At 39.6% G+C, this 22364-nt stretch overlaps 1 protein-coding gene across 5 annotated transcripts in view; it reads left to right on the top strand.

Annotated features, from left to right (window-relative positions):
• ARMT1 (acidic residue methyltransferase 1) overlaps positions 1–22364 on the top strand; it is a 59382-nt gene that overhangs the window by 8870 nt on the left and 28148 nt on the right. For 3 of the 5 annotated variants that reach the window (XM_054818800.1, XM_054818799.1, XM_054818804.1), the window contains 2 exons: positions 16999–17130; positions 20457–20713. In XM_054818800.1, the coding sequence (XP_054674775.1) occupies positions 16999–17130; positions 20457–20713 (389 nt within the window). Of the gene's footprint in view, positions 1–10401; positions 10500–12220; positions 12298–13660; positions 13689–16998; positions 17131–20456; positions 20714–22364 lie in introns of those variants that run through there. The other 2 variants (XM_054818801.1, XM_054818802.1) reach the window with 2 other exon arrangements.

The following is a 22364-nucleotide window of genomic DNA, read 5'->3' as shown; positions in this document are numbered from 1 at the left end:
CCCTACCCAAATTATACCACCTACTCAAAAGACAGAGGTGGAGAAAGGAACTGAGCATGCGTTTTGCATACTAGGCAAAGAAATATGAACCAATTATTGTAATGGGGAGTGTACCATTTTGTAATCTTTGTAACATTTGTGTATAAATATGACGAGAAGCAGCATTAGGTGTGCCTGATTAGAGGAACTATCCTCCTGACACCCAGCGCTGCAATAAAAGGAAATGCCTGCTTCTTAATGCTAAATTGGTGTTAAGGAGTTTTCTTTTATTCCCGAATTTTGGTGACACCTGGGTTTAGTGTTCTCATCTCCTGTGTATCTCTGGGTTAGTGCTCCTAAAGGATGAATTAATGCTCATCCTTAGGCACCTGATTAAGCTGAATAAATTGAAATCCAGTCAAGAGAACTGAAGGTCAGACTGCAGAAGGTCCCTTGAACTGGAGAGAGCTCAGGGGGACTCTGGCTTTGGTGCTTTGATCAAATACATAAACGACATGAATCTGGGCACTGAAGCCTCAGTTCCTCACCTGTAAAAATGCTGTTAACTTGTTTCAAATGCACTTTGAAGCAACAGCCTCAGGCCAAGAGCAGAGGGATGGCAGTTGTGGAAAACTTCCCACCTTGTGCAGAGAGACAAAATGATTGGGGGAAGAAATCTGCTTTGCCTGTGGGCAGATTGTAAGGTACTGACTTAATTTACTGGAGAGGTTTAAAAGTGTGTAATGGACAAGAAGAGGAAGGATCATTTCATTGTTGAGGCCACCCTTAAAGGGTAGATTTGCCTCTTACACAATCCTGAGACATGCTGAGAAACTTGGTTTCATTTTTCACTGGTTGTTAATCTGTCTCTCTGTGCCCAGGTTGCTTTCAAGCTGTTACTTCTGGGAACTCACAATGCAGATCAGTGCAAATTAATATTCTGAAGTTATGATAAATAGAATCCTACAAAACACTAAATCACTTAGGAGATGCAGCAATATTCGCTCAGTATTACTAAATCATCTCACTGGAGACTGTTGCATTAACGTTGTGAGGAAGTAAATTGGTGATTTCATGAGTACCGTGAGACGTGTAATTCTTAGATTAGCATTTGAATGCTAATGTAAGACATTATGTCATTCCGAAAAAAATTAAATTGTATTCTCCAGTTTATTAAGTGAGCACTTTTCATCTTTTGCCCCTCACAAATAGACGTTTATACGGTAATATACAGTGTGACTACATAGTTACGTGAAGAATGCACTGCCATAACTTCCAGATACTTAATTGCTTGACTCCTATAGCTGTAATTGCAAAGTGCTATCTATAGACAGAACTGAACATGCAGCATACTTTTGTGTTTGTTGGCTGGCTATGTTTTTGTAAAACTTGGATTGATTCTATGAGAAAAAAAGGTGTTGTAATGCCTGTGTTATATTCTCCCATGCCACAAAGTAGTAGTGAAGACGGATACTCTGATGAGGCACTGTGCTCTGCTGTTGGGTTAGCAACAGTTCAGTTGAGTATAGGAAATGCTTTTATAGATACTCAATGTTAATTACTTGTGTAATACAGCTTCATGAAATGGCAGCCTGTGCCTATGTTATTTAGGTGGAATTTACTGTTATACGACAGAAAGCATATGTTACAACAATAGCATATGCTGTAATATAGCATGATTTTTTTCTGGAGTATTCAAGAAAGTTGCTTCTGTACCTCTGTTTTACAGCTGGTTGCCCAAAATGCTTGTATAGCATAACTCAGGAGCTACTGATTTGTATACTAAAATTCTTGAGACTTTCGTTCATGTGCCATGTGAATATTTGTAGCAAAAGGGCATTTTCAGTAATTCTGAGGACCACAACACAGCAATATATTTTGACCTTTTTTTATTCTATCTTTTGAACATCTGTATTAGTAAATCAGTTTTTGACAGCAATGATTTTCATTTGTGATGAAACAGGAAGAAAAGTAATGTCACAGGCACAGTGAATGCCAGTACATGCATCTGTCTGAATACTTGATAATTGCTTAGATAAGATATATACAATAATTCTGTATGTATATAAGGCTTTATAAAATGAATTTATGTGAAAAATAAGTTGATTGTATGGCTGGAAACTGTTGCAAGAATATTGAAATAAATTATATAATCTTGTGCAGAAGTCAAACATCATTATACTATTTCAGTGGCTCGGAAAGCCAACTTAAAATAATTCAGGTCTTAGTTCCTGAAGATTTTTCTCTGAACAGATTTCTTTACAAAAGCCTGTAAAGCATATTTACCCAATGGGCTTTTGAAATACATAGATGCAAGAGACGGGTATCATAAAATGTTCCTCTTCTTCAAGACAGGGTAGTATTAGGGAAGTTTCTACCTTATTGCTTTACCAATATTCTTGTTCAAATTTCAAAACCTTAAAAAACACTGAGAATCTCTTAAAATGTATCTGGTAATTACTTCTTAACATTGGTGCAGCTGATGGTCTCATCGGGATCACTTCCCAAACTGATAGGTGCTCTGTGTGTTCTCAGCAAAAATGGAAATATTTCAGTGTTACACTTGCTAACTAAACTAACTTGTTAACTAAAATATTTCCAGATCACCTTGTTTTACACACCTTTCTGATGTCCCATAAACTCCAACTATTGTTGTTAAAATAGTTCCTTTAAAATTCAGAGTTTTCAAAACTTCTGTGAATTTTTATTCTGTTTCTATCAGCCTTGGAAATAAAAATGCCACTTACATGAATTTAAATAGATTAATTAATTCACATTCTGTCTCAGCTTTACAGTTGTGAATTCTGCAAATATATTGTGAGAAGGGTCTTTATGTACACTTCTTTTTGAAGTTTGGCTCATTTGGCTTTGTTTCCACTGTGAAAGAAATATAAAATGTCATATTATTATCATATACAATGAATAAAGATTTTCAGTACTTCCATGCTGCTTTTGTTTTGTCATTTTTCAGTAAGCTAAATAATCATAGTCTTTCAAACTTCCTGTGAAGAGAAGTTTTCATGCTTGAAGGAATTTCTTTTATCTTTCCTGAGATTCCACTTCTTCCAAGTCTTTAATGAAGTAAAAGGTTAAGACCTGAGCAGACTAAGGTAAGATATATCAAGGGATACGTTACGGGCTTGTTTGCTTTCTTAATGTTAACTAATTGATTACTCTCTTACTATCATGGTAAGGCTGATGCTTTCTAAGTGACGATAACTGATAAAGGGTCTGATGATACGTTAGTTGCATCTTTCAGTGTGCAGTTCACACCGAGTTTTGCCTGCAGTTGTGGTATTTCACTCAGGTATTAATTTTAAAGGAGGACTTGGTTGTTAGCAATGTGGAGATAGAGTGCCTGACACCTAGGCAAATGGATGATGGAGCAGAGGCAGAAGGCATCCAGGCCTCCTATTCCAGGTACGGAAAGGGCTGTACAGAAACCCTCTGTATTTGGTGCAGTGCTGTTTAACGCTGACTGAAGGCACAGGAACATCTCTGGACTCTCACCCCTGAAGCTCAGGCACCTACAGAGAAAGGCTTTCTGCCCCCTTACCTGTTAGCATACAGAATACTGTGCCGGAGGTAATCACAGAGAGTTTCCTTGAAACAGTTGAGCAAGGTTCAATCTTTAAAATGCTTGTATATATTAAAATAGTGCAGCAGAGAAGGACCTGCAAACTGGGGAATCTATGCTTTCCTTCAGTGGTGGTGTGTTTAGAAGGGTGATTCAGGAAACTGAGAACTGGCTTTTAACAGCCATGCGTGGCCTAGTATAGGTTTCAGCTCTTATCACCCACTTCCCAAGAAAATGTCTTAGCTGTCCTACATCAGGAAATGTACTGGGTTCTGGTCCTAGATGGCTTATATACATACAGAATTGTTATTTTGGTCTAGGATCTGTGTTTGTCCAGAATTGTTTTATGTTCTACAAAAGGGTTAGGGTCCAGGAGTGCTCCCTCAAGCTGACTGAAGGATCCCTTCACCTACTCTTCTCTGTACAATGACTCCTGTGTTATCTGCATAATGGCCCTATTTCAACCCAGGGCCTAAGGTTAGGCAATTAGGAGGCTATCAGATAAAGTTCAAATTTGTCCAGGCAGAGAAGGGCCTACAACTTGCTGCAAGGGCTCTGGTATCTTTACGTGAACAAAAACTATCCCCTTTTCTCTGTAATTGGCTGTGTTCTTGATTTCAAGCAATTCTGAATTAGAGCTACGCTTGACTGCTATTGGGATGTGTTGGATATGCAGCTTTGACCTCATCAGTACCCTTAGATTTGGCCCTTGGAAGTTTTGCTGCTACTTTTCTGGATTGTGATGGAGCATTAGCAGGAGCTAGTTGCCCAGCACAAATCTGGGAGTTTCCATACATGCGCAGAAAGCTAAGTTCTACATACAGAGAACTTCCAAAATAACTGCATGAATTGAGTTTAGTCTTTCAAAGCTTATATTGAGTTTAAGTTCCCCAAACTGAAAATGACCGAATATGTCAGCAGCAGCATTCAAAGGAGAAACTCTTAGATTTTTCAAAGAAAACAATTTCTTATAAATTGTCCTGAATTTTTTTTTTAACCATACTTGTGTTTCAATAGCTGCAAGTATAATTTAATGGAATTTTCTATCTTTGCTTTCATTTAACATTGTGCACTTACTGCTGATGTCCTGAGCTGGAAGTCAGCTGTGCAAAGTGTTTTATTCTGTGTCCCCTCTCTCCTGTGTCTCCACTCATAGATGGAGATATGTTAGTCTGCGCATAAAGTATTTTTAACCGTATATTTGCTTACGTGGACATTATCTTAGTACTCCTCTTGTTCCTCCCTCACTAAAACATAGTTTGTATTTTGCATATAATGCTTGACTTTACAAGTAAAAAAGTTCAACTGTAATTTCCAAAACTTCAGAATATATTCTTTGGGAAGTGTAAGTCCAGTGTTTGTTACACCATGAAGTTTTGCATTTTCATTATTGCTGTTTGCCTTCTGTTTCAAAATTAACATTTTGTTTTCAGTCCATGGTTATTCTGACCTTACAAGATAAGAAGGAGTCTAGTAATGATATCGTAAAAACAGTTTGGCTACTGTTTTGTCATCTAAAGATATTAAATATCTGCTCATGGGCAGGCTAAACTGTTGTATTGCCACATAGATCTTCAGAAAAACTTCTCCAGAAGTGATTTCTTTTTCCCTTACAGTTCTGGGAAATTACTTGCTCAACCTTCAATAATAGGGGGGGGGGTGGGAATCATGCTTAGATTCTGTGTTAAAATCTCACTTCTTTCCCAAGTGTGATTAGTTCCCCCATATGCATATTGCATTTTCACCACCCTGCTTTGTCCCAGTGGGGAGAGTCCAGGGTTGTAAAACCAGCTGGCTTATTTCCTTCAGAAGATTGACTGACCCCACAAGGTGTCTCCATTAGTTTAGCTGAGCTGTGCAAACTCACATGGGATGCAAACAGCTTTAAATTCAATGTTTCGGGAGGAAGAAAAGGACTCCCATTTTGGTTAGGCATAGGAACAACTAGACTTAATCAGATTAGTTAATCCTTCTTAAGCTTGTCCACTATCACAGTTAAAATAGTAACTGGTGTCAGGCACAATACACCCCCTCACCCCCCTTAATCATCTTAGTTTGTGATATTGTCTCTCTACTTCCTGATATAAGCCTATTTTTTCCTGATAATGTAATTGCATAAATACCTTTTCCCCCTTGAAGTCTGTAAATGTGTTATGAAATTACCTCCAGGGAGGTAGTATCTGCCTTTGTTAACTGAAGTCGTAGTTTCAAAAATATGTTTAGGATTTCTACATCAAATTGTCTGTCACTGGTCGTGAGCCAGACTTCTCCGTCAGCTGACAAAAAAGAGATGGGAGTATGATGGGAAGAGTTGGGAATGTCTTGATTTCTTCATTATTTTTTGAAGTAGGTAAACTGAGGATAAGGCACTCCTCAAGAAAACTTTCTCTACTACAGGATGTGATTTGAGGGGGTGGAGGAGGAGCGCAGCTTGGTATTGGGACATACTGTGCTTTTGCAAATGAGAACCTTGGCAAGTTGTGCCCATGACTTTCATGCCAAGTATTTGTTAAAATGTGTCTGGTTTAGTTATTCTAGTTAAATTGGTAAATAATGAAGTCCTGTGGATTAAATTTTCCTTGAATCTCCTTTGGAGAAATAAATTTCATCTTTTTTTTTTAATGTTGCTAGTGTACAATTTTTTTTCCAACTCAGCTATAGTTGATTTTAGGTCATGAGTGTCTGAAATGTGCATATGCATTCAAGAAATCATTTAGAACTTGTGTGCACGATAAAAGACAAATACTTCACCTTCTCAATATGGTGTTGATGTTGATGTCTTGAGGTTAATAACAAAGCTTTTTATAGTGTTAGTAAACAAAGAATTTTTGTTTTCAAAACAAATATGAAATGTTTTGAATCAGTCTTTTAATCAAGTGTTATGATGTATTTAAATTACAAGATCTGTGAACAGTACAATGAATAAAGCAAAACTTTCTTTTCCCCTTAGATTCTGTTCCATGGGTACCTGTAGTTCCTCTCACTTCCTGATGGGGCATTGGAGGAAAACAAAACAAAAAAAAACAAACCAAAAAAAACCAACCCACAGAAAAAACCAACCAACCAACAAACAAAAAACCCAAACAAAAAACCACCATAAACCAAAACAAAAAAACCCCCAACAATCAAACTTCAGTACAGATCGTAATAATACACAGAAGTGTACTGCAGGCTTTCCATACAGTTGGGGCATTCAGTGTTCATTCTTTGCTTGGCTGTCTGTGTTTCACAATAATTTGCAGGAAAACAAGCATCATTCTGACTTCAGCTCTGTCAGATTTGCTAAAGATTTGTCAAGGACTTGGGGAAAAAAAACTGCTAAAGAAGTATAAGTCTGCGTGCTTAAATACTTAAATGATTGCACTTGGTTGTTTTGAAATTGAGTTGAAGATACAATGCCAAAAGATGCCTTTTTTCTTAGTGCTTTTTGATTTTTTAAATTTATTTATGAGAATATTTAAAAGCAACTCAAATAATATAAGTAAGAGCTCACCTTTCATTGAGTTGATCATTCCATTCTCAAGAATGGGTTTGGCTCTGAGGCCTTTGTGAATTCTTTCTTGAAGAAATAGTGTTTTAGGGACCTCTTTCCTAGATCAGGTTTATTCAAGTCCATGTGCCTGTATATATGACTCTTGCAGTGCTCCTTCAGGCCCCAGTAAGCTTTTTTTTTCTTTCTTTTTTTTTTTTTTCCTAAGTGGAGCTCTTGTTTTATGCTACTCATTTCAGTTCTCTTTTTATTAAGTTCTCAGAAGTCTGCAGACTGATTTGCTAGCAAAATGCAGATTTTGATACAGAAATGTCATTTTAGCCTGTGGCATACTAAGCACTTTGAAAGGCAATCTAAGCTAATTTGAATCACTTTCTAGGGAATCTCTGGTTCAAGCATCCAGAAACACAGAACCATTGGGGTACTCGCAACAATTGGTCTCCATCCATCCATACCCCACAAGATACAATGGATATCTCTTTTGTTGAGTGAGGGGAAACCTATCCACATCATCATGTCACTTTTAGCTTTGAAATTATTCAGATACGTCCCTTCTTATTTACTTACAGCAAATTCAATTAGGAGCAGATATTTAGGAACCTGCAGAACTGTCTCAATTGTTAGGTCTGACTTTTGAGTGTACTGGCTACTGGAATTGAGGCTTCATAACCTAGATCAGTTTTGGCATTTTTCTTCAACACTGAGCTCTTTCAAGGAAGGGAAAGATTGTAGTAATTTTTTATTATTATTATATTCTGTTTTAAGAATTAGAGTGACTTTATTAGATACATAAATTCAAGAGATTCTGCACCATTCTTTGCTCAGAAAGGCTGAGAACATTCTGTCCATTTATTTTCTGTAACACAACATGAAGAATCTCATTCATTAAAATGATTCCTTGAAATTATTTTTAACTATAAATCCTGAAGTAACCCTTCCTACGTTGTTATTTCCTGCCCCTGTTAAGGAAAAAGAAACATAGAGTCCTTTTGAGAACTCTACCCGTAGTATTTAGCAAACAAGCCTAAAGCATTTTAAAGTGTTAACATCCTGTAATAAGATACTTTTTCTTAGTCAAATGGCTTGAAGAGCAGGTATCTGGGCTGATTTGCAGAAATATTGCAAATATATTGCACCCCCTCAAACTGTCCCAGTCTTTTTCACAGTGTGATATAAAATTTCTGCTTTTCATCCTTTTTTTCCTTGCCTTTTTTGTTGTTACTCTCGCTGCAGTTCATCAGATTCAGCTTTTTCTTTTTTTTTTTTTTTTTTAAAGCCAAATAACTTTCTAGATCTATGGTAAGATACAGCTGTAAAAGCATTTTTGCTCCATCACCAACGACATAGGAGTGGCTGAAGTATAGCTCTTGAACCAGCCGTGGCACTGCAGGACCAGTGATGGGGAAAGCGCGCTCAAAGTTAGGACAAAGTTTCACAATCATTTAATCCTGCATCTGCATGCTGCTGCAGTAGTGGGACAGATCAGGTTGTAGTCAGCTGCTGGACAAATCCAGAATGATGGATTAAAACTTGTGCCAGATTTATGCTGGTTTGCTGTAAGGCTACCAGTACAAATTTAACCCGTCAAAAAATTAATAGATTTGAATTGCAGAATGAGTTTACACCAGATTGGCATTTTGCACCGTGCGGTGGTACCAACTTTGATCCAGTACCGTGAGTCCTGTGTTTGAAATTATGAAAACTTTTGGTTGGGCTCCCTAGCCATCAGCACAATATTTGAGGTATCTCAGGTAATAGAACAGCCACAGGCATAGAAGAGGGAAAGAAAAAAAAAAAAAAAGGTCAGGAAACTTATTCTCACAAAAATATTAAGACTTTGTGTTAATTGAGATTTGTACCACTTTGGAATAAACTTTGGGATGGGAACTGAATGGAGTTAAACTGGGAACTAGGGATTGTGTGAGCGTTTATCTCTGAGCCATATGGAGACAGCCTGGGTGTGCAGTTCCTTTCTGGCCAAGCTCCCTGCTCTTTGCCTCTGGCTGCTTTCTCACCTGGCTCCTTTTGAGTTTAGTGCTGCAAAACTAGGGTCCCTCCTACCCGGCAGCAGTCACTGGGTTCGGGGGGGAAGCCTCAGAGAGATGCCGGCAGCACTTCTCTGCACCCCCATCCACTCTGTCAGCACTGGATAACTTTGATTAAGAAATGCCCTACTGGTTTCAGTCCTCTACTACAGCAACAGTAAGAGCATTTGTGTAGACAGTCCTTGAGAATAACGGGTTTTGTAACACACTTTTATGCCCCCTATGCCATTCTGCGTTGCTGTTAGCTCACCCTTTGCCCGTGAGGACGAACTGGAAACGTGCCACTAGGAAGCCATTGTCACCTTGTGCACCGATGGCGATTGTGTCTTTCCCCAGATGCTCCCCGGGATGGAGGCTGGTGGCTCCTGCCGCCTGTGCTGCACGGCCTCAGCCCCGCGTGCTTCCTCACATTAAACAATTTTTTTCCTTTATAAATTTAGTGGCAGATTCCAGCTAAGGTATGGCATTGTCTAGCTCTGTGCTTTAAGCGGTGTGGCATTTTAACTAGGGCGACTCTCCACACTGACACCCCTCCGCTTGGGCAGGGGTCTCACCATTTCACTGCTGCTGCCGAGGTCAGACATCAAGCGCACAGAGAGGAGAACAAAAAATAATCAATGCTATCCCTAGCTTTTCCATTTTCTTCTTCGGAAAACATGAATAAGGCAGTGTGCCTAGGAAAGGTGAGATACTTTTTGACTTGCGAGTGGTGACAGAAATGGTGCAAGACTGCACTGGGGCAGGCCTGATGAAACAGTTCACAGGGTCTTCAAAGCAAATGACATGCAGCACTGATACACCTGAAGGTTTAATTTTCTTTTAGTGCTAGCTGCGGTTCCTCTCTTCCCACATTTACCTACTTTATTTGGAAGGGAGGGGACGAGGAGGAGGTGGTTCCCTTTCAGCTAGAGGTATTTTAGCAGTAATGGAGGCAGGCTGCTCTCCCCTAGGCTGCGGGAGGTGCTCGTTCCACAGGCTCTGGGGGAAGAGAAGGAAGCTCTGCCTCAGTACAAGCATGCTGCCATTCAAATTTCATCTGCTTTGCTCGTCTCTGTTTTGACTTTTTTGAGGAAAACTTTGAGGTAATTTTCTCAGGTTTATAGAGTTTTGAAGTGGAAAAAACGTTTCTGTGAGCGTCCCTTCGTAAAGTCTGTTCACCTGCAGGCACCGAGCACTGCCCCCCGCTTCCCTAACCAGGGGACCCCACTGCGACCCTCACGCTGGAGGCCCCGCTGCCTGCCCGCCCAGAGACAGGAGTGCGCAGGCCGTGCCTCTCGCTTGGCGTTGCCAAGGGGACGGCAGCACCGGGGCGGCCGCCATGAGCGGCGCCAGGGCCGGCAGTGGCGGGCCCCGCGCGGCCTCCGCGGCCCTACGGCTGGCTGACAGGGGCAGCAGCGCGGCGGCGGAGGTACCGCGGCGCTGGGCGCGGGGGAGAGGCCCAGCCCGGCCCGGCCCTGCGGGGGCAGCGGTGGTTTCTGTGGGCGGGAGGCGGCGGCCCGCCCTGGCACCGCGTCCCCGGGGAAGAACGAGGGGGAAGGCAGCCCTGGCGCGGAGGAGGGGGCGGCCTCGGCGGCCGGGCCTGGCGGGCTGCCGCCGGCTGGGCTGGGCCGGGCCGCTGCAAGGCGCCCGCGGGCTCCCGTGAGAGCCCCCGGGACCGGCGTGCCCCGCTGTTCGGTACAGGGCAAAGCTGGGCGGTAACAGAGGGATGGAGGGCAGGACAGAAAGGGTAGAGGGTTCTGGTTTGTTTGGGTTTTTTTTTTGCAGTTCCTCTATTAGAGAATAAAGCCCTGATTTTGGAAAAACCCCGCCCCTCTCTCCCGTCGCTCTTCACCAGCTTTCTCTCGGCTGTTTCTGTGGGGGGTGACTGACATCAAGGCTAGCTGTAAAGTCTCCTTGCAAGTTATCTTTTAAATTTTAAACTTAATTTCGCCTTTAAAAAAAAAACAAACCAAACCCAAACCAAAAAAACTTCTTCAGCTGCAGAACTGTACCTGGTGGCAGATGAAGTGCAGTGAACTCCAGCTGATCTTTATAGCTTATCTTTACAAATTCAAGGACGAAAGCTTTTTTCTTATGAAGTGTTGAAGAAGGGAGTATCTTTCATGGAGTAGGAATTTACAGTTATCTAAGAATTTCTTCTTTATGTTTCTTCTTTTGAAACTGATTTGCTGGCTTTGATGTGAATTTAAAGGAGACATTTGAGGATATCGCTTAGAGGGATCAAACACTTTTGTACTAAAGATACTGTAGAGAACTTGTAACAGTTTCATATTCCAAAGGATAAACAATTTATTAGTGCGTGAACAGCTCACTACCTCCTTAATAGTTGAACATCAATTTTGTAATTCTGCTATATTGTTCTAAGACAAAAATACAGAATTTTGGTAGTTTGTCATGGCAAAATCAACTGCCATTATATTAAATACAACTGCTTTGACAACGTTTTTGTTAGCACTGCTTAGTTACAGAGTTGACAGTAACCTGCTCCACATCCTTCTGACCTGAAGTTGAATAGTTTGTGAATGTTATTTTTGAGACTCAGAAGCACATTAGAAACTATGTGTTTATAAAATGTGGGTTAGAAATGGTAAATCAAACTACAGCACTGATCAGTCTTAATTGTGTTTGTACCAATACACTTAAATATATCTAAAATATTTGCCTTTCATTGACTTTAGTAAAGTATAGTAGGCATTGTAAGAAAATTGCAAGAGTGTTGGCATTGCTTAATGGCCTGTTTTTTAAATCTCTCATTTAAGCTATTCTTTTACAAAAGTTATTTAAATCTATTCAGCACTGATAAAGTAAAAACAGTAGAACAACAAGTGGTTTGGAAAAATCTCTGCAGAAGCACTTAATTTTGTCATTTTTCTCCTAAATTTTGTCTTAGCAATTACACTTTTTATTATTATTTGATTAAACACAGAAGCTCCTTCTTATAATTCATTTTGGAAAAGCTGTGAGACGACGTGTTGGGGAGATCCAAATTCCTTAATTTAGCCATATAGGCAAAGGATGAAGTAAAACAAAACCCATGTGAAGTAATATACACAGTAGGTAATGCGTCTCTGTAATTGCCTTGAGATGACTGCAGTCTTTCATCATATTAAATGCGTTTATTATATTTAGATGCAAAATTACCTCATCCTAACAGAGAAGAAAATGAAAGATGAAAATGCTTTAACTGCTGCTTGTAGTAGTAGAGGGTAAGACTAAAACTTTGATTGTCATGAAACTTTCATTTGGGCCCATTAATCAAGCTTAAAACTGGCCTCTTCGGTAGATAAAATTCACTCTCCAGTGTTGTTCATCTTTCAGTAATACCTTTCAACGATTACTGCAAAGGGAGGAGGGCAGAGCTAAGCAGTACCCTTCTGAAAGGAATTTAGAAAATCTCTTTGGTAATTTATTTGAGCTGTTGAGAACACTTAGTTTTACGTGTTTCTGGAACAGTACACTAATGCATAAAATCTCCACATATAACAACAACAAAAAAAGAATTTTTCAGGATTGCATCCATAAACTGCAAGTAATGAGTTGGGCCTAGTTATAGGCAGAAATCAGAGAGCGGAAAGAGGACTTTACTAAGCAGGAAGTGATCAAAAGTAATTGGCTGTTTCTGGCATTTTATAATGTGAAAGAAACTGACAGAACTGAAATGGTTTTGAAATGTTACTTGGAAATTTTGATTTATGTTAATAAAGCATTATCAATACAAATATTTTGAAAGCTCTGATAGGCAAATTGGGCAAAGTATTCTCTAGAAAGAACTCAACATTACCCAAAATATACATACAAGATGGTTAATTTGTGAATAGGTTTTTTCCCCGAAGTGACTCTGATTCATTTTAGTCTGTTTTTGCATGTGTTAATGAAGTCTGACTCACCGTGTAATAGTGGCTCACTTTTTCTCACGCTCATTGGTGCGTGTAGCTGATGTGGCTATTCTGAAGCGATGCGCAGACTGGCTGCTGCTACTGAGAAAAATCTGCACTAGCCAAGTGCTACCTGCCTTCCCTCCCTTTGACTCAGAAATGAATCTCTAAAACCTGTCCAGTGCCCAATTTTCGATGTAACTTAAATTTCAATGTAACAATATGTTTTTTCCTTAACATCTGAGGAGAAAAAAAGATGTAGTTCAGGTAAGATAGATCAGGTGCTTATTGCTCAGATTTCTTTTTTAATTTATCACTATAGAAGAGATGCAGGGTAAAAGGAGAGATGAAAAAAAAAAACCTCAGAACACATGAAAAGCAGTGGCAAAAGGAAGCAATTGCTGCACAAAGCCTGACTGTGTAGCGGCAGCAGTGAATGTAACCCAGAGAAGTCAAAGTTAAGATGTCTGTTTTAGTTAGATTTGGGTTTGAATATTGTGGAGGCTATCAAAGTTCATAGGCTACTAGAGAAATTTTCCTATAGTGTTCTGGTTTTATGCCCTACTTTGCTCATGCTAACCTATGACATAGTTTAGTAAAGCAGGTCTGTGAAATAGTAATGTCATGTGTCATCATATTGCAAATTTATTAAATTTTTGACCTCTCTTTCCTCCTGCCCCCATTTGTTCTGTAGAAGCAAAGGAAGAATGGAGTCGACAAAGGTTCGTGACTCGTTATTTTTGGTATGCCAACCCCAATGTGCTTAGGCCCTTTGGAAACAGGAAGAAGAAATCTGTGCCCCGAGTAGTGCCCATCTGCTATGGGCAAGTGACTCTGGGTAGTTAGTGGTCAGTGCTTAAATGCTTACTGAGGGCTTTCTGTTTCAATAGAGATGTTTTTAATATATATCTTGGGGAAGGGGATGGGCAGTGGCAGCAGCATTTGCCAGAATTGAAATAAGAAAAGTAGCAGGAAATAAAGAAAAGTTGACAAGCAGAATGGGAGCGAGTGACTTGAACAGTTGGCCAATTTCAAAGTAGACGGTGAGGTATAAAACTACTGAATGTTGTTGGACTTCTGTGGTTTCTGAACCAGGTAAAGTTTGCCAACTACAAGCCAGATTCCAGGGAGGTGAAAGTAGTTATTTGGTAAAAAATCAAAACAAAAAACCCCCACAATAACAACAATGACCTTATGTTGTTGATCTTCTAAAGAACGCCTATTGCTAATAAAGCCAAAGGTCCAAGTTGATATTAGGTATTGTAAATACAGCTTTAGCTTCTGTTTAGCGTTTGAAGTGAAATGAAAACTTCGTTTTCTTGCAGTTAAGTGGAAAGGGATCAAAAAAGTTAATAATGTGAATGGGAAAAACACCCAAATCCTAGATTATTTAGAGCTAATATATTAAGGCTTCTCCTTTCTACTGCCTCTTATTATTTTACCACTTTATTAATTCATTTTTCTTAACAGTAATCAGTATAAACTACATAGTACTCATGAAACATTACAAATCTTATTTTTTCCAGAGATTCAAAAATACCACATCTGCATTACAAATTTTACCCCTATAGTAGAGTCATGCCAAATTAATTGCATTGTTATAGGTGTGATTAATGATCAGAATTGTGAATGGCTGCTGGCGAAACATAGAAAACTATTTACTTAAATATTAAAGCATGTGCATTCCCTGCCAAAAGTATGACAATCATACAAACTTTCCTAGCGTGGTGTCACCATGTATGATTGGCTTCATATTTACTAAGGCACTGGAGGATGCAGAGATCTGCTTCTGTAAATCTCACTAAGACTGTGAATGAGTGAAATGGTTTTGACTTTTGCACCTGGCTTCATTCAAACCTCTTTTAAACCCTTCTGGATGTGTATCTGCATCTTGAAAGTGCTCGTCAGTTTAAAATCTAGATTTGTGTGACAAATGTAGGTTTCAGAAGTTCTAGCTGTAAAGGGTTTTAAGTTGATTATTGCTACTGAGCAGGGGGCTGCTTTCTTCAGCTATGCTCTGAAATGTTTTTATTTCATCAGTTTTGAGATGTACTCCTTCCTTCTGTAAAGTCATAAGTGGTTGTGTTTGTTTAGGGAAAAAAAGAAAACATACATCGATACAGTAATACAAATATAATAACATACACAGTGGTGCTGTTTGCAAGCTCCATCCATTGTTTTGGAGTCCTAGTGTACTACAGAAGGAAAAAAAAAACCCCTCTCTACATCAAAGAATTTAATGTGGTTGTACAATGTGAAACGAGTGGACTAAAGCAAAAAGGAAGACAAAGCAGCAAAGATGCCTTCCCTCACTCCCTCAGAATGGTGATAAAGTGTTGAGAAAATTAGCAGCCCTTTTATCTCAGAGATTGTGTGCTATGTTGCACATGGCCATGAGCTGTACTATGTGTATCAGTCTGGCTTGAGAGAGGTAACTCCTTGGTGAAAGAGCACAGCTGAGTGTCTCTGAGGGAGATGAACGTGATTCAACTTGATGGGTCTAATCCAGTGTGTACTAGTGCATTGAAGAAAGATTAAAGAGTTGACAATATTCAAGAAACCAATCCAAGGTAATTTATCTTCTGCTACAGTCTGAACTAGTAGTTTTGCCTTATTCCCCAGGGATTTGTGTGTGTTTCTTGGTAGAGGCTTATTTTACTAGATGTTCACCTATTTAGAAAGCTGTGCATTTTCTTCTATTTAGAATGGGTAGGAGCCGAGCTTGTAATTTATCTCAGCCTGGAAACCAATGCTGGTGTAGAAGAGCATGAAGTGAAGATATTTTGTCTCTGTCTCCATTGGAATACCTTGTTTCAACAGCAGTCATTAGCTGAGGGCGATTTGCATTTTGCAATGCATACCTAAATGCGCTAGGATTGCAGTTTTGTTTCAGTCCTGTGTGGGAGCTGATGGAATAAAAATGTCATGTTCTGTCTTCTGTCGTGTGTGCTCCTAGCATCACCTAAACACAGTTCGGTTCTGAAGATGTTAAATTTCATCATTTTGTAGTCACTATCGATTGAAAAAAAAGTTCTGTCTAATGAAACTCCTAGCAAGACCTCAGGTCTGAATTTTTGTATTGAAAGATTTAAGTGACAAAGTCTAAGAAATCCAGCGCTTTTCTGCTCTAGTGTAGAAGAGCAGAACCTCACGAAAATGAGAAAGCTTACTATAAAGAGTTTATAAGGCACAGTTAAAAGAGTTGTACAAGTGTTGTGAAGGAGACTGTGTTAGAAGCACAGAGCCAGTGTTTGCCATCTATCAGAAGGGCTTGGAAAAGGGTGAAAGTCAGCCAGTATGGTGATTGTTGGGGATGAGAAAGCATCACTCAGAAAGCTGAAGTTATGGCCAAGTGAAGGATTTCAAAAGGACCTTTAGCCTTGGCAGGTTAGAAGTAAAAGCACAAATGAGCACGCCAAAAAATTGAGGAGCAGATAGGAGTGTCTGAGTAGGCATGGACTCTTCAACCTGGTAGAGAGACCGTGGAGGTGTGATGTGATAGAAATCTGCAAAATTGTGAGTGGCGCAAGGAAGATAGATAGCCATTGCTTTTTTTCACCATTTCTTTCGAAATAAAAATGAGGAGGTGTGCAATGTAACTGAAGTCTAAAAACCAAAGTGGCTTTTTGCATGAGTCACCTGAGGACTCCCTTTGGATTAAAGTTTATGTGGGTCAAAGGAGTAACTGGATAAGTTTGTAGAAGAGGGACCTTTTGAATATTGCTAAATACATAGAAACTTCTGGAAATAACCTGAGTCGAAAATAGTGGGAGGCCAAGGGATTGTTGAGGGGGAATATCTTGTGTGCTGATATACTTTAGCACTGGTGTTGGTGGCCAAACTTGCAGATTAAAATGGTGACTGGTAGAGAAGTGACTGTTCATCCCATTTTTCAGTAAGGGTCAGTTACTCTGGAAATAACATATATAGAATAAATGCCCTTGAACAGCTTAATGAAACAAAAAAGCACTGAAACAAAAATGTTCAAAGAATGCAATATCTAATGCTTTTGTTTTCATGCTGTCTTCCCAGGAATCTCATGATCACATTCTTTTGGATATTCCTGTCGCTAGAGAGCAGATGAATCACTATCGAGCTGCAGCTGAAACTGCTCAAAGTGAACTTGCAGCACTTTCAGTGAAGTATGATTATGCCCAGTCAGAGGTACATTTAAAAATACTTCCAAATCCTTCTCCAAACCTGAGGATTCTCTGCAGTCACTTTCTGCAGAGAATAGAAAGCTTGCAGAAAGTCCAAAATTTCTTGCTTTTGATACAGAACTTTTGTTTCTTGTAACACTGTTCTTTTTGGAATTTCCATGTGATTTTTACTCTGCTTGCTTCTGTCTTCAGGAATTGATTATGAGTTTATAATTGAAAGATTTGAAGCAGTGTAGCTTTTTATTGTCATGATCTAAATGCAATATTTTTTAATTAAACGTAAAAGTTAATATTTCTAAATTGTTGTATGAAAGTTCTAATAGATGTCCTCCTGTTGTTGCTGGTGAGTTAAGATATAACTGCCCATCCTCATCCATTTCTCTGCTTTATTCAAGTTACAGCTCCCCAAATTTGCTTTGCTTTCTTCACCAGTGAAGAAGCTGTGTTTGAGCTAATGAGGTTGATTCTAACTAGAGAGGTTGAAGAACACACATGCATCTGTTTCTGCTGTTCCTGCTGTGCGGATGGTGTTTCTTGGGAGAGAGGATTTATTAGAGGATGTTTTTTAGAGTTTCTGTATTTTTCCCACTTTTTTTTTTTTTAAACATATGACTGAATAAGGTTGGTTTGATCCAATTCAGCAGTGCAGGCAGTGGTCAGTTTTAAAGTGGAATTGAATTTGCCTTTAGGAGACATGAAATGCTTACGTTTAAGTACATACATAGATTTACATGTATATATTCATAAATATACATAAATACATAAAGTTCAATAGAAACTTGTGAATGTTCATCCAACTAGTTGTTTAAACATCTGTACATTTTACAAATGCGTATTTCTATTGCACATTGTAAAGCACTTTGTGATATACTTGCATAGCACTTGAACATTAAAAAAGGCACTCTCAATGTAATGAAATTTCTTTAATTGTGGATAGCTGAATATGGGAAACAGCAAGAACATGTAATATTATAGGAGAATGACTTGTTAATACAGTATCCAGCCAGAACTACAGGGATAAGTGTCCATTGGCTGAACTTGAATTTGATCAGTTGATCCTGAAATTACTGCAGGGGTCCCCAACATTTAACGGCTATCCAGGATCAGTACTATTAAATTTCAATTTTAAAAAGCTGTACAGAATCTCATGTTCTCATAGAAAGAATTTATTATTGGAAATGTTGAATGGCTTTATTGCCAGCATGACTGACTGATTTATACATTCTTTCAGCGCTGTGCTTGCAAAAGCAAAAGAATAGTCAAGAAAGCAGCTGTTCATGCTCTTGTTAATAAAGACCTTCATGACCCAGCTGAGGTCAGAGCCCTGCTCTGCTGAGTGCTCTGTAAAACTCATGATATGGGATTATTCTTGCTTTTTTTGCTATTGGAACTGACCACAGAGACAATGCACAGAGGAAAAAATACCACTTTTTGCAGATGGGGAGGTGAACCACAGAGAAATTTTAAGGTCGTGAATGCTTTAAGCTACCATAGCTTGGTCCAGCTGCCAAGCAAAGCAATCCTATTGTTCCTTCAGCTGCTCATTTCCTTCCCCACACTGCCCCATCCCTTGTGTTGGCACAGATGTATGTGTAGTTTTAAGATGCACTGTGTTGGGGAACCGATGCAATTGAAAAATAAAACCTCTCCTTCTGCGTTGTTTTTTAGCTGGATCAGTTTCCCAATCTTATTTCACCTCGTAGCCATGTAAGTGCTTCTGCTAGCACAAAGAAGAGGGTGGAGTATGGAATCAAAGCCTGCGAGCCTGGGAAAAGGCAGAGCTGCTTTTCTCAATCAGTGCTGCTTTATGTCAGCTCCAAAGTATCTGATAAACCAGAGCTTGCAGGTGAAGCATAAGCTCATCAGAGACTATGCTGCTGCTGCAAGAGTGATCCTCCTACCTGATTCCTCAGTGTTACCCTTTCCTCTGTGACATGGCCAGCTCCCCTTCCTCCTCCTCTTCCTCTGTAGAAAGTGAGTTCTTTTCTGTCAGCTGCATTAGTTAAGCAGATTGTGGAGGGGTCAGACAAATACCAGAGCTGGTGCAAGGGAGAGGACAGGCGTGCTCCCTGGCTGGGAGCAGGAGAATCAGGACCTCTCTTTTGCAAGGCAGTCACTGTTCAGTTGGCTCACTGGCCTCCTGGAATTTCTCTGAGTATCTTGGGTTTGGTCACACTGGAAGCCTCTGGCAGAGCAATGAATTTCTTGATGTCCTGAATTGCAGCTTAATATCTTAAATATTTATTGCCTTAAAATGTTTGCCACCAGTTAGAAGCCCTAGCACACGTCATAAAGAACAGCTAATCTGCCTTAATTATTTGCCTGTTAATTTTATGTAGTAGGAGATAAACGCTTTGGATTGCATCTTGCTGCTTATGATTGGAATTGTCAGGAAAGCTGAAACATGCCTTAACTCTTCTTGTGACAAAAATCCGCTTTAAATTGTTCCTTTTAACAAAATAAAACACACTGAAACTTTATGTGCCTGTTGTGTCTGCCCCAAGCTCAGTCTTTTAGAGAAGTCTGTAGCAGAAATAGTTCAATGGAAAATGGTATTTTTAGCTAAAAGAGAGAGGGGAAAGTAAAGAAAAACAACTGAACTCCATGAACTGTTGGGAAGCTCTAGCATCATCTCTGGAACAGGTCCTTGACATTTGGCACCGATGTCCCTCCTCCCACCCTTCCTTAAAAGGCTCTCTTGCTGTTTCTGTGTAAATCCAGCTATATTGGATTATCAGACCAAAAAATTACTTGCATAAGCTGAGTAGAGGTTGCCTACAGTGCAACTCTCCAAAAATTTCTTTGCTCTGAACATGCTGCAAATCATCAAAAGGCTCCACCCTTGTAAAACAGGATGCTTTGCTGTTACAATTCTGCACGGCTATAGATTATCTATGGAATTGTGCACTAGAACTGGGAGCAGGGAGGAGGCAGGCAAAAAAAGAGGGAATAGTGCTGTTAATGCCAGTGTTGTAATGCAGGTGCATAAAGGAGGTGAGTTAAGGCTGCACAGCAGAACTTAAAGTGGGCTTTTCCTATATTCTGAATTTGTAAATAAATTTATCTTCTTGTAACAGATTATCTTGAAAAGTTGTATTACACAACAGCAGCTTTTGGATTCACAACCCCCTTTCTTCCATTGCTTTTTTCCTAGTTATATGAAAATAAAGTTGCATCCCTCCACTTGGTCTTGTAGCGATAGAAGACTGAGCCTTTTGTTCCAAAATGTGTTTCTTGTCCAATTGCTAAACTTGTAGTACAGTCATGTATTTCAGCCTGGGAAAAAATATTCTTCCTTCTTTTATGAGTTTTCTCCTTTTCTGTCTATAGCTTCTTGAACTCAGGTCCAGAATGGTCTCTAAAGAAGCCTCTTTTCAAGAGCTGAAGGCTGAAGCTGAAAGCTACAAGGAAAACAATGCTAGACAGATGTCTCGCCTCCTGTTTTTGCAAACCCGAATTCAGGAGATAGAGGAAGAGGCACGTGTGCTCACCACTTCTAAAAACCAGGCTGACCTGACAGCTCAGGTGGCATTCAAGGAAAATTGGGAGCTGAAGGAAGAGCTTCATGAGCAAAATGCCAAACTGAAGTAAGATTCATGTGAGATGAGAAACAATTTTTGTTTGGGATGACAGAATGGTGCAGTTGTCAACACAGAAAAATACGTTGGTGGACAGACTTTATTGCAGATCTGAATTCTGTTACAATGGCTTGCACAGCTGTTGAAACTGAGTGTGTGGAAGGTATTGAAATTTGAATTTTGGTTTGATTTGTTAGCCTGTAAATGGCATTTTGAGAGTTTTGTCCTTCAGAGGAGAAATAATGATATGAGTCAGCTTGGTGTAACCACATTGTCTACAAAAAATGAGCACAGAGGGCTGTTTGGATGCAGAAGAACTGGTGTGGTTTCCTTGTGCAGGTATTTCCACGTACAGCACTGAGGCAAGCTTTGTGCCTTTCATAGCATGCTTGTGATGGGCAGTACCTGCAACTACAGTCTAGTGCCCTGGTGGTGTCTTTTGGAGACATGTACCTGTCATTTGCCATGCTTCATGGGCTGTGCGGTGGTGAGTGACTGTGTTGCTGCACCACTCCGGTCTCTCTTCCTCTCTTCTGTGTCACAGCTGGAACCAGAACAGTGTCAAGTGAATTTCTTCCTTTGTGTAAAGCTGTCCATTAGGATCAGTGTAATAAAGAAAATACGGTATAATTCCTAGTTATTAGCATCCTGAAGGAAGCATGTTAATGTTTGGTTAGTGTTTGTTCAGCTTTCAGTAATGCTAGCTTTGTCTGACTTTTCTTCTGCTTTCTTTGGGACATTGCTGTGTGGGTTTTTGTGTGAGGGTTTTGTTTTTGTTTTGTTTTTTAAACAGGCATACTGATTGCATAAAACTTTTATTAAAAGATAGTATCCTCAATTATACTGTTCTTAGCATAGTGTATCAGAGTGCCGATCTGTCAGTTCTGCATATCTGCTACTATTTCAGGTCTATGGGATGGAGACTGATAGCAAAGCTGATCACAAATAAAATTGATTGGTGTGAAAATATTCTGAACTCTAAAATTCCAAAATCAGTGTCAGTCATATTATACTAATAGACACTTTGTAGACTTTTATAATGGATTTTTTTCCCCCACCATTACAAGGCTAATATTCCATATCTCTCTCAATATTGTCTAGTTAAGAGCAAGGTGAGTGTTTACCAGATGTCTGTGTTTCCTAAATCAGTATTTCGCACAGCTCTTTCAGGCTTTGTGCGTTAGAAGTGGATAATTAAGGTATTTTAAAATCTAGAGAAATCCATTGCAGTGCACTTGTCTATTACCAGCTGATTCGCCAAAAGCCCTGTCTGGATAGTGCTGATGTTGATCACCAAAGATTTAGATATGATCCCAGTATAAGTGAGGAGATAGTTAAGCCAGGAAATGTATTATGCATCCTAGCAACATGGAAAACATCACAGTGTCTGAGATAGCGGTTGTTGAGATTCTTTAAAATGCTACTTTGAGGGGTGAGGGGGGGAAGAAGAAAAAGAAGGAAGAAAAACCTATCCTGTTTGCCTGACTCACTGGGAGAAAACTGCCAAAATAGCGTGTATCATACTATCCTGTTGTTACAGTGATATGATCAATTTTATGTGGCATAAATCTGTGCTGTCGCTCCCAGTGCGACCCTGGCTTCTCTGTTTTGCCCATGAAACTTGTGTCAGCACTTGCATTTGTGTTGCTGCGTGGTGATC

This window comes from Grus americana, chromosome 3 (genome assembly GCF_028858705.1).
Source record: "Grus americana isolate bGruAme1 chromosome 3, bGruAme1.mat, whole genome shotgun sequence".
NCBI classification, from domain to species: Eukaryota; Metazoa; Chordata; class Aves; order Gruiformes; family Gruidae; genus Grus; species Grus americana.
This window is presented reverse-complemented; position numbering and strand designations above follow the sequence as displayed.